The following is a 13,519-nucleotide window of genomic DNA, read 5'->3' as shown; positions in this document are numbered from 1 at the left end:
ATGAGAACTTAATTTTCTTAAACCTACTTATTATTAATTGAAGGAAAGGCATGTAAAGAGATTTATGTAAAAATTATAAATTGAGTGAAGTTAGCATTTTAAAAGAAATGTTTGTCCTAAATGTTTGTCCTAAAGTGTTATTTTATAAATATAGCTTTCTTAATATCTTTAATATTCTGCATAAAGAAGCTGCCTGCAGTTGTTTCTCTTTTGTAAAAAATTATTATTTTAAAAATTAATTTAAATAACTTTTTTTGTTGTAGACATGCACTTCATAATATTGCCACAACTGATATCACCTCTCACCCACAACTGATAACACCTCTCACTAAGTTATTAAAGGATTGTTACTCAGTCCCACCACTCTGCTCTATCTGATTGGGTTCAGTCATGCTACAGTGCCTACTTCCCTGTCCCACTTCAGTGATCCTTTGCCAATTCATTTCCCTCTCCTTCCAAACCCAGCATATGATATTGTTTCTATGGCACCAACTCCCTGAAATGTTTTGACAGAGCTAATGATATTGGTGGAAGTTGCTATTTAATGATTATATATTAACACTTTTTATTCCCTCTCATCCTTTTAAATCACTGCGTTGATCTTAGGAGAAATACTACTAGTTTAGTAGGTTAACAAAGATTAAAAAATTAAATCTCTTTTTGACACATTTTTACTTAAAGTATAACAAAGTTGACTTAAATGTCAACATAATGACTTTTTGAGTGTTAATGTTAGCTAATACAAATGTAGTGCAGAAAAAATATTTTCATACCAATCATTTAATTTCTCATTGTAAAAATATATTCTATAAATATCATTACTTTTAGGGAGACTTTTCCCTCATCTTTATTTCAGATTAACAGCATTTATTACTGTATATACGACTGAAAGAATTCGTAGTTAGTGTGACTTTTTTACAGTACTACTTCTACAATTCATCGTGTGCAGGTTTTTGTTGGGGACATGATTTAATTTCAAATCTTTATGAATTTGTACCTGTGTATAAAAATAAGCCATATTATAACAGGATTCTACTATACATTGTTCTACGCCCAAATATGCTATTATTGGTAGTGTAAAAACAGATTGAGCTGTTGTGACGTTGGCACCAAAAAGCTTATAGCGCATGACTTTTGACAAAAATTAGAATCTGGATTTGGTTTTATATATAACCAAGCAGACTTCATCATATGAAAAGCAGCACACCAATGACACATAATAATCTTACCAAATTACCCTATATTTGATGTGATTGCAGTGTTTGATAAAAGTTGTGGCTGACACAAACTGACTAGTTTCATTTATTTATTTATTTGTTTATTTTAGTGTGAATTGCATAGCTATGACTTCATGCATAAACATGACTTTCAGACTTAGTCAGGTCCTCTGAAAGGCCATGTTGCTTTTTCATAACCATAATTTGATTACTTATGTAGAACTTTCAGATTTCATCAGTATATTCTGACTATGCCAAATGACTTTTGATAACTTTGTTGCTGTACTGATTACTTTACTTTAGCAACTTGGAAAATAATGTATATATAGTTCTTTTCCTTCCCAGCCCACCCTTGGAAGATGTTAGGGAAAGGACTGTGCTATCACTGAACTCTTTGAAATATTGTAGATAATGATCCATAAAATTGAGTTCAGAAGCAAATACTAGTTGTTACCCTTTATTATGCCTAAGCAACTTCTAGTACCTTCAGTCAAATTTGCGATATTTAGTTGAAGGCAGAACTTGGATCATTATATGCTCTTCAGAAGCTAAAGGTTGCTCAAAGATGGTGAAAAAAATAGTAGCTCCCTCTTTATGTACTCCATAACTTTTAACAGTGACTTTTCTCAAAATCAGTTTGATGCATCATAATTTAACAAAAAGAAGAAGAGCTAAAGGTCAACTGAGCTGCTTTTTGACTAACATTACAGGAATTGTGAAGCAGCAGATAGACAGCCATATCACAGATCCAGATCAACAGAACAACGGCCTGTCCTAGAGCGGACCACCTCCCGCTCCAGATCCACTGAACGTCCTGATACAAACCTCATGAGGTCGATGCCTTCATTAATGACCGGAAGATCTGCCCCTCCTTCACCTGCCTTATCGAGGTGAAAGACAAATCAATCAGACTAACCTCCCTTTTGCCCCTCCAACACACCATTTTATTTTCCCAGTGGCTAATTGGTATCTCTTATCATCTTTGGCTGATCACCAGTAGTAATAGATACTAACCCCTTCAGTGTAAACACACTATTTATATTCAGTGGATATAATAGTGTGTAGCTACCATTGTAATTTGTTTATTAACTGTTTGACTACATTTGTTTTGTGATTTCTCATTTATCAGGAGTCCTGGGTAATTTCCCACATAAAGCATATCATAACCATCATGTTCTTCTCCTACAGAATGAGAAATTGTTTGTGTCCATTAGACATCGCTTATGGATCATAATAACATCAAATGAAGCTTTCTTAAACTTTTCTCATGCTGATATTAATTTTATGTATTAACTTATCTTATCTGACTACATTTTAAATTGTTCATTGGTTTATTCTAAGTTTCCGAATTATTTTACAAATGAAATCTATTTCATATGAGCCTGCTTATCTGTTTGGACCAAAAAAACAGAGGAAAGATAGAGTAGATTTGGAGCCAGCTAGGAAGAAAAATAAAACATCACCACATTTCTGAGCTACAGAATTCTCTTTCTGCTTTCATCTAGTTTGGATGTTAATTTTGTAAAAGTAATTCCATTAACTTTGCTGTACTAGTTTGTGTGCATGTGAGTGTGTATGTATGTATACATATCAACACACAACTATATTAACATCTTTTGGTATTTAGATATTGGTCATTATTTTATTTTATTTTCCTTTTAGATAGTGTTTTCTCTTTTTAATCTACAGCTAATCTCTTTAAATTATCATTAATAAAGGTATCATATGTACCAAATTCATTAAAAAATCTCACATTTATTTTGTATTGAGTATTCATGCTAGGTGTTTTTCTTATCAATATATGTTGTAGGTCTCATCCTCGTACTGGGTCTGTCCAAACAAGCCCATCAAGTACTCCAGTGGCAGGACGCAGGGGACGACAGCTCCCACAGCTCCCGCCAAAGGGGACCTTGGAGAGAAGTAAGTTTTATTTCAAATTATGTCATTTAGGAAATGCCATTGGATTCTAAGGTGAATAAAGATTTTCTTTACCCTTTTGCCCTAATTTTTAAATGTTCTTTATCATCATTTATGTTTGTATTAGTATACAATTCATTATTTTTGCAAAATATTTTCATTTACTATAGGCTACATAAATTTTCCTATTTAGATCATTTTGAAGATTTTAAAGGCATCAAAAATAGGAAAAAGGCAGACATGGATAATATTCTTAAAGGATGAGTTGAATGATAGTTTTGTTGCTATGAATAAATTTGAATACTTGTTGTTAGTTACAAGAAGTAACTAGTCAAATCAATTTTCATACAACTGCAAAGGACGATTAGCTGATGCACAACTATGGTGAACCTTCTCAAAGCTGGAATATCAGAAAAAGGTAATAATTAACATAATAATGAAAATGCATGTTGTACTGATATTTTAATGCTATCAGAGTTTGGCATAAGGACCACTATTTATACACACATATACATGACACCCACACACTATAAATTCTTGACTAAAAGACATTTTTGGAGATAGAATATAATAATAAAGCATCTTTACTCATTTGTTTATTAAATGATTCAGAAATCTTCATTTGGTTAGTGGATGTAACTTGCAAAATATATTGAAATGCCCATGTACTTATTTTCCTTTTGAGAAGATGCATACTGTGTCTCTATATATTTCTGTTGTTTTTAACCCCTGTGCTTTGGTTCCCTTTTTTGTTTTGTTTTTGTTTTATTTTCCCTAGACAATGGAGACAAGGAGATAGAACCTTATGAAGGTCTGTACATAAAGGAGGGTTTGTTTTGTGCTGAAAGCCTTTTTTGGGGGGCTGTGTAAGCAAAAATAAACCCAACTGCAATTGATGTTCCTTCATTGTATAGACTTTTATTAGTTTAGTAAAATTATTTTATGGCATATAGTTAAGTATTTTTAATTTGCATTAATGCCAACAGGTTTTTCCTCTAATAAATTTCACTTTTAATCAGAATTCCATGCTTAGAATAAGACTTTAACCAAAGATATCAATTGCAGTCTGTGTTTATGTCATTGAGGGTCTATATTTACTTCAAATGTATGTTATCAATATTTCATCTAGTATTTATCATATTACTTCAGTTATCAAATTTGGATTTAAAAATAAAATAAAAAAAAACTTTTTGCCTTAGCATATGTTTTCTGCATCAATTTTCCTGATGCACATAGAATGTTTAGCAATATAAAAAGCTAAATTTTAGGTGGATGTTTTATCAATACTTTATTGTAACATGAAAAAAGAACTTGTTAGAAATGAGTGAAATTTATTTACATAAATAGTATCATCTCGATATTATACAGTTCTTGTAAGATAGGAAATTATCTCTAGTAATAAAGAGACTGAAGGTATTCTTAATTAAGAATACTTATTGAAAGGAGAAAAGCTGTGTTACAGGTGGTTAGAAAGTGCTATTAAAAGGAATAATTTTACTTAGGAAATATTTTTAGGATTTTCAATTTTATCTTGATAATTTATGAAGAACAAGTATAATAAAATATGAGTATGTTGTATTTAAATATCCATTTTGTGGACTAGTTTGTGATTTTGTTGTGGCTAACTGACTTTTTGTGCTTACTTCTAAGTAGATACTGTGGATATGCATGTCAGTGCTTTTATGACTAGTGGTCTGAAATGTTACCATAGGGACATTATTTTTGAACAAGAATAAGTTGTGCAGAAATGGAAACCAGTGTTGTATAGTGGGATAAGTGCTATATTTGAAATCAGTGGACTTGGATTCAAATCCTGACTTTGCTACCTCATGACTTTGGCTAACTCAACTGAACTTTCTGCACTTCTGTTTGCTTATCTTTAAAATGGGGGTGATGCACTAAATTACTTCTTGGTCTCTTCTAGCTCTAAATCTAAGATACTAAGAGCCAAAGTTATACTGTGGACCTGAAAGTGCCAACTTAAAAGGCCTTTCTATTAGAAAGACTGCTTTTATAAATATATGTATGTGTGTATGCATACATATGTGTGTATGTATGTATTGAGTACATATATATATGTGTGTATATATATACATATATACGTAGAGAGACAGAGACAGAAAGACTGGTAGTAGGAAAGGGAGAGGGAGGAAGCAATGTGTTTTAGTATATATGTAGGCTAGCCTTGGAGTTAGAAAAGTCTGTTTTTAAGTCTACCTTCTGATGCGTACTAGATATATGACTATGGGCAAGTCATTTCACTTCTCAGTTTCCCGAGAAATACTCTAAAAATTGTAGAACAGTGGCTGATTTACATTTGCAGAGGGGTTTTCTCTCCAAGAGTTCCCTATACTGATAAAATCACAAGTCCAGACATATATGTATGTTTGTATACGCACACACACACATATATGTACATATATATAGTAGTATTTCTTTCTCTCTCTGAAGAGTATTCTGTTGAACGAAGTTCCCAAATAAGCTTTCAAATCATCTCTAAAAGACCTTGGAAAATTCCATTTCTAATATTAATTCACACTATACATAGTCACTATTGAAATATAAGGAGTAACAATGCTTTGAAAATTGATCACATATATATTTTTTAAAAAAAATGAATCACTAAAATTTTCTGGATGTGGGATTATATTGAAAGGTAGTGATGGGCTGAGTCTCTAATGAGATTTCCAGGACTTTCTTTTTACAATTAGTCATTTTTATAAAATAAACATTTAGTATGTAGTGTCAAAAATTATGACTGGTAAAGAAATGTGTTTGGGGGAGGGAGCAGCTAGATCATGCAGTAGATAGAGTGCCAGGCCTGGAGTCAGGAAGACTAATCTCCCTAAGTTCAAATCTGGCCTCAGACACTTACTAGCTATGTGACTCTGGGCAAGTCATTTAACTCAGTTTCCTCATCTATCAAGTTGGGGATTATAATAGCACCTACCTCACAGGGTTGTTGTGAAGATTAAATGAGATAATTGAAAGACACTTAGTAGAATACCTTGCACATAGTAAATGCTGTATAAATGTTAGTAATTGCCTTTTACTGCACTTCATCTCATATACGCACACACACATGCACATACACACATACACACACAAAGATATATTTACACACAGATTTACTTTGAATTCTCATATTTAGTTGTCTTCATCTGGGATTTCCCCGTATTGTTATTTTACATAGCTATCAAATAGAATTTAAACTATAATGAAATTTCCTTGAAGATCACTTGCATTCAAAAATATTCTGCCTAAAAGAATGTATTTTATTGTCTGTGTACTTGTGATATTTCTTATAGAAATAATTAATCATAATAATGTTTCCTTATGAGAGTTGCAACAATCTCATCCCTGATTTACCTATACATATCACTTTCCTGCCTTTAAATTAGGTATTAGAATATGAAATAATTTGTGCTAGTTCAGAATAAACATTGATAAAGTAGACCTGAATTGCAGGTAATAGGAAATTAAAAAGGTAATTGTGAACCTCTGTTCAATGATATCCAATATTTATGTATCACCTCAAGATATTCAGTGTTTTATAAATATTATGTCATATATTCCTATACAATTCTGTAAAGTACATAATACAAATTTTATTATCCTCTTTTTATATATGAGGAAATCATGGCCCAGAGAAGGTAAGGAATTTGCCCATAGTCAAACAACAGTGTCAAAGGTGGGAAAAGAACCAGGTCTTTGAACTTTGCATCCAGAAGTCTTTTTTACTATACCATACTCCTTGCTAATGAACATTTTTTTTGGTCACTAAAAGCTTTTAAATTTCAGTTTACATATTGTGCTTTATATTTTGAAATTTTGAAAGGCTTATGCACAGTATGTTGTGACATAGTAGAATATATAAGTTCCTTGAAGGCACTTTTTCATTTTGTTTTTTGTACCTCTAATGCCTAGTATACTTTGTACTGCTTTGCACAAAATAGGTGCCTAATAAATGTTTGTTTAATTCATTTCAATTTCTTCAGCATCAGTACTCCCTCTGTTGACATATCATTCTGTCTCCATTCCAATCCCATGTCTGTCTATAACTCTTTCTCAGAGGATCTACCCAAATCATTTAGACCACCTTTTGTTTTTTAGTATCTTGGGCAGTCAATCTATCATTTTTCAATCTACATATATGATTCAATTCAACTCAGACTGAGCAACATTTTAAAACATTAACTATGTGTAATATAGAGACAAAATGAAATAATCCCTGCCCTCAAGGAGCTTACAATCCATGGTGGAGATATAGAGTGCATAGATAAGTAAATTCCAGTATATAAATTTATATAAAGTAATTTCAGGAAGAAAAGAATACTAACAACCCAAGATCATAAATGGCCTTATACAGGAATTAACAACTCTTAAGACACATTTTTAACTAACAGGTTAAATTAATGTTTGCTATTAACATCCTCATAGTAATAAAATAGTGCTCTGAGTTATGATTTAGTGGGAAATTAATTTGTTAATTTATGCTAATTCACCTCTAAAAGTAGTTTTACTCTTAATGTGTAGTTTACCATTAGAAAGTAACACTATATAATTTAAGGTCAAATAAATTAAGGTTCCATAACTTGTACACAAGGGAGGCCTCCAACTAAAAATGAATGAGTCACTCAGTCAATAAATTTTTATGAAATGCCTATTATATACCAGGCTCTGTGCCATGCTAAGCACTGGGGATACAAAGAAAGATAAAAGACAGTCCCTCTTCTCAAGGAGCCCACAGTTTAAGAGGGAAAACAACATTCAAACAACTATGTCCAAAGAAGATATGTATAGGATAAATAGGAAATAATTCACAGGGAAGGCACCATAATTAAGGAGGTTTGGGAAAGACTTCCTATAGAAAGAAGAAATTTAGCTGAGACTTGGAAGACTTGGAGGAAGCCAAGGAAGCCAGGAGGCAGAGATAGAACAGGAGAGCATTCCAGGCATAGGAGACATCCAAAGAATATGACCATATTTGGGAAATGAAGTGTCTTGTTCAATGAACAGCAAGGAGGCTGCTGTCGCTGGATCTCACAGAGTATGGGGACTGGGAGTGTGCAAGGTGTAAGACTGGTAAGGTGGGAGGAATAGGATATGAAGAGCTCTGAAGACAAACAGAGGATGTTATATTTGATCCTGGAGGTGACAGAGAACCACTGGAGTTTTATTGAAGGGTTTTGGGGAGGGGGAGTGAGGTGTGGTCAGATGTACTTCAGGAAGATCATGTTGACAGCTGAATGATCAACTGAATTGGGGAAAGACTTGTGACTATAAGACAAACCAGCAGGTTCTTGCAATAGTCCAAGTGTGAGGTAATAACAGACTGTACCAGGGTAGTGGCATTGTCAGACAAAAGAAGAAATGTTAGGAAGCTAAAATTGACAGTTCTTGGTAACAAATTGAATTATTAAGTAGGTTGGGTGGTGTGAGTGAGGAATCAAGGGGCCCTTTCCCTTGTGATTTAAACTCTCATATCAGTAGTAAAGGATTTATTTATTTGAGAGTGGTAGTGGAGGGGGTTAGCCCATCATCAAAGGTCAATCATTATTCCTCATATGGGCAATTAGCTACTTCCTCTGTTACCATCATTTATGCAGAAAAATTAGATATTAATTCACTTATTCTTTAATATAATGATAAAATTTTCTCCTTTTCTTAATGTGTTTTTAGCTTCATTTCAACAACTGAATATAGAGAATTCCCTCCTCCACTCCACCATTATTTCAGTAATCATGTTCTTTATAAGATTCTTGACATGTGGTTATTCAATCCCTATTAGAATCAGACTGAGGTCTTTTAAAGTTGTAGAAACCATATGATTGTGTCTTTGTAGGATTATGGTCAAGTCAACAAGCATTTATTAAATGCCTACTATGTGCCAAGCCCTGTGTTAAATTCTAGGGATACAGAGAAAGGTCAAAAACATTTCCTTTGTTCATGTCCCATTTTTTGATTTTAAATTACTTGTTTAAATGCACCACAGAAGCCTCATCCTTCTACAGCATAAACATTTTCTTTAGTTAAAAAGAAAGATTTGTTAGAGACTGAAAATAGGGCAAGTACCAAATAACACCATAAAAAATAAAATGGATTATATCGAGTGCCCCCAAAATTTCAGTGCACTTTTATGCTCTTATGTTTAACTACACTAAGACTTTTGGAATATCCTGTATTTTAACAGTCAAATCAATTAATCAAGAGACATTTATTAAGTGCCTACTGTGTGCTCCAAGAAGTCAAATCACTAAGTACTTAAGTATCTACTATGTGCCAGGTATTGTGCTAATTACTGGGAATACAAATAAAGGCAAAAAACCCCAAACCAGCCCCTGTTCTTAAAGAGCTCACAAAGTAATGGGGGAGAAAACAAAAATAAGATATATTGGAAATATTATATACAGTAATGTGCAAAAATATTAATTAGAGATAATCAACAGAAGGAAGCCATTAGCTTTAAGGAGATAAGGAAGATCTTCCTGAAGACAGTAGGATTTTATCTGGATCTGAAGGAAGTGAGGGAAACCAGAAGTTGGAGATAAGGAGGGAGAAAAGTCCAGGTGTGAGGGACAGCCAGTGATACTGCACAGAGTTCAGTGTTGCACTATTTTGTGTGAGGAACATTAAGAGGGCCAGTGTAACTGGTTCACAGAGTACTTGGAAAGAGTAGGATGTCAGCGAATTGGAAAGAGGAAGGTTATGAAGAGTTTTAGAAGCCAAACAGAGGGTTTTATAGTTAATCTTAGATGTAATAAGGACCCACTGGAGTATATTGAATATTCAGGTAACGTGGTCTGACCTACATTTTCAGATAATGAGAGCCAAAGGGAGGATGGACTAGAGTGAGAGGGACTTAAAACAAGTAGACCAAACAATGAGCTATTCTTATGATTCAGTTGTGAGGTGATAAGGCCCTGTATCAGGATGTCAGAATACAGAAAAGGAGTTATACAAGAGATTATGAAGGTAGAATTCACAAGGCCTTGGCAGCTGACTGGTTATGAAGTATGAGGGAGAATGAGGAATTGAGGATGATACATAGGTTGTGAGATAGCATGACTATAAGGATAGTGGTATCCTTGCAGTAACAGGGAAACTAAGAAGAAGAAAAAGTTGTGGGGTAAAGAAAATGAGTTTAGTTTTGGATATAGTGAGTCTAAGATGTGTATCAGACACTTACTTTGAGAGGTCCAATCAATAATAATCACTAATAATAATAGCTAACATTTATATAGCAATTACTACATGACAGGCATTGTGTCAAACACTTTATAATTATCTCATTTATTTCTTGCAACAACCCTTAAAGGTAGGTGCCATTATAAACCTATTTTATAGAGGAGGAAAAGGAGGCAAACAGAGAGAGTAAGTGACTTGCCCAGGTTCACACAGCTAGCAAGTGTCTGAAGCAGGATTTAAACTAGGATTTTCCTGACTTCAGGCCCAGTGCTCTATTTGCTGTACCTCCTAGCTGGCCAATATGCAGTGGGAGATGTGATACTGAAGGTCAGGGAAGAGGATAGGGCTAGATTTAATAGAACAGAAAATTATCCGCCTAGAGATAATTTTATCCAGTGGAGTTTGTAAGATCACTGAGAAGAAAAGGGAGCACAGGACCGAGGAATGGCTAACAGGTTACACAATCTAGATGAAGATCCAGCAAAGTTAACTGGGAAGGACTGGTCAGAGAAATAGGAGGAGAACCAGAAGGAAATGGTAATTATTGGTCTTACAAAGATTAACTAGAAACCTTTTTAATTTCATTTCTTGTTTTTCAAAGTCTTTCCATGATACGGTAAAATAGTTTTCTACTTCTAATGTATAATGAACATATGTAATTGTTCTTTAATGGTGGAGATTTTTCAGGGTTATGATTCTAAGAACCAAAGATCATTTATACTTTAGGATGTCAGGGTGAAGTTGCTTAGAATAAATTGCTGATTATGTCACTATTTTCATAAAAATAGTTTTAAATTCTCACTACTTAATGTTTGCAGTTAATTGGATTCTAATTAGTAAGGAGTTTTTTTTTTGATTTGTAGTTTTACAACTTTGAGGGGTATCTTGAATGTAGAATATTTGAAAATTTCTATATTCACTGGCATTTAAATAACTTAGGAAAACAATAATAAAAACAAGTCTAGATTTAACAGACTTCAAATTAAAATGTTTGGAAAAGAACTAATGTTATTAGGTGGAACATTCACATTTATTTTTAACATCTTCAGTGGTTAGAGGCATATATATTCTTAAGCAAAGCAGTCAAAATGAATGCCTCAGTTTTCTGAACTAAAATATGACTAATAATACTGACTTGGAAAAATTGTAATTAAAATATTTTTGATAAGTCCAGAGGATCAAAGCAGTTCCATTTAAGTCTTTAGTTATATTGTTTATATTATGTCACCTTGTCAGGAAAGTGAGAATCAGTATGATTGTTACATACCTTTGCTAACTTGTGTATATAACACTATTACACTTTTCTAAAATGCATATTCAAATGCATCAGTGTAAAAGCCCCTGAGGATTCTTATCTTTGTTCAAGGGAAATAGCATCTGGTAACAAAAATATTATTAGGTACATTAGATTTCTGTTTCAATTTTGCTTCAACTCTATTTTCCTCAAGTTGATCTTACTTCAAATTTACTGTATTACTATACACTAAAGTATATGGAAAAGCTACATTAATATTTCATTTGCTCTTCCACCAACATTTTATTTTGTTTCATATTTTCAGTTGTAGTTATTTTGAAACTCAGCTTTTAAAAATTGGCAATTTAAAGTGACTTCATATGTTTTTGGAATTTTGGAATGATGGTATGTCTGGGAGTAAGTGGAGCTACAAGTGAAAAGCCTAGAACAAAATGCATTGATCTTTTCATTTGTTTTGACCATCAACCATCTGCCTGTTAATGAAGATAATTATTACATTTTCAAGGTTGTAGTTTTATTGTATAATAACAGAGCAATAATACTATCTGTATCTGCTACACATCAGAAATTTAGATGATAAAGGAATATTTCTAAGGTCTTGTATTCACTTGGAAAAAAGGAAAAAGGCTTCTTATTAGGGTGTCTAACTTCTCTGTATTGTGTATGTGTGTTTGTGTGTGTGTGTGTGTGTTCAAGTGACAACATATATGTTTTCTCTTATTATTTTCATTAATGTAAATGCAGAACTTAATGAAGAAAACAAGGATGTAGAAGAGCTGGGTGAAAAAAAACAAGGGGAAGAGGTCAAGGCAGGTCTGTTTTGACCATTGTTTAAATAAGTGCTTTAGCTCTGTTTCAACTCAATTTCACATGATTTTCACTCCAAATTTGAAAACAATAAAAATTCAACAACAGCACAGGTTACTTTTCAAGATAAAATGAGAAGTTTTGTGTAACATGGCATACTTAGTAACTAGTTCTATAATTAATTACCTATTTTTGTACCTGTTCAAATGGAGATAATATTAGCTACTCTAAGTAAATTATCATGTTAAATTAACCTGAAAGACAAGGCATTTTCTTTAACTTTTATCCAAAATTGACATTAATTTACATGCTTCAATATTTCAGTGTATCTCCTTGACTTTCAGATTGCAAACAGTATCATTGTCTTGTCCGTATTCTCTCATAAATCCTCCAAAAAGGATCTATCCACCTTGCTTATAGGTCTTCTTTTAGGTCTTTGAACACTTAATGGGTATCATAGTAGTTTTCTTCCTTTGCATCTGCTATCCTCCATTGTCTGTGTGCATTACAGACCCGCCTTCGTTTCTTATCATTGTTAGTGATGATTAGTGACAAATCAAAAAGATGGAATATAGTGATTCTTCCCTTTACCACAGATTTTCATTACTCTAAGTATTTGGAGACTATCAAGTTTCCCAGAAGCTTTTTTTTTTAGCTGATCTTTATGTTTTAAAGATAGGAAAGACAACTAGTATTAATCTCTAACTCCAACTTAACATCAAAGGAGAGCCAAGATAAAGCATAGGGAAAGGTGATGAATTTGGAATCAAAGCCCTGGGTGTCAAATCCTGGCTCTGCCATTTAATAAATCTGAGTGATCTTGGGCAAGTCGTTAAACATCAGCCTCAGTATTCTTATTTGAAAATGAGAGAATTGGACGAAGTGACCAGCAAAATCCACTCAACTCTCATTCTATGATGCAATGATCCTTCTGATATTTGTAATCTGCTATCATGTCTCTCGACTAACCTCTTTCTATAGTTTAAAACCTGGTTAGAGAATTTTTAATTTTTTAGTATTATTTGAACAATTAGAAAATAGAAAATGATTAATAAATTAGAAATTAATAGATTTTATCCTCATTCCATGATTTAATTTATACTAGGATGATAGGCACCTAAGAAATGCATAAAAA

General features: G+C 33.0%; 1 protein-coding gene across 5 annotated transcripts in view; it reads left to right on the top strand.

Moving 5' to 3' along the window:
- RIMS2 (regulating synaptic membrane exocytosis 2) overlaps positions 1–13,519 on the top strand; it is a 544,900-nt gene that overhangs the window by 273,765 nt on the left and 257,616 nt on the right. For 3 of the 5 annotated variants that reach the window (XM_036741737.1, XM_036741739.1, XM_036741736.1), the window contains 3 exons: positions 1,928–2,107; positions 3,028–3,137; positions 3,913–3,945. In XM_036741737.1, coding sequence (XP_036597632.1) covers positions 1,928–2,107; positions 3,028–3,137; positions 3,913–3,945 — 323 coding nt within the window. The remainder of the gene's footprint in view (positions 1–1,927; positions 2,108–3,027; positions 3,138–3,912; positions 3,946–13,519) is intronic. The other 2 variants (XM_036741740.1, XM_036741738.1) reach the window with 2 other exon arrangements.

Source organism: Trichosurus vulpecula, chromosome 1 (genome assembly GCF_011100635.1).
Source record: "Trichosurus vulpecula isolate mTriVul1 chromosome 1, mTriVul1.pri, whole genome shotgun sequence".
In the NCBI taxonomy this organism is placed as follows: Eukaryota; Metazoa; Chordata; class Mammalia; order Diprotodontia; family Phalangeridae; genus Trichosurus; species Trichosurus vulpecula.
The sequence above is the reverse complement of the archived record's forward strand: the minus strand, read 5'-3'. Positions and strand labels throughout refer to the sequence as shown.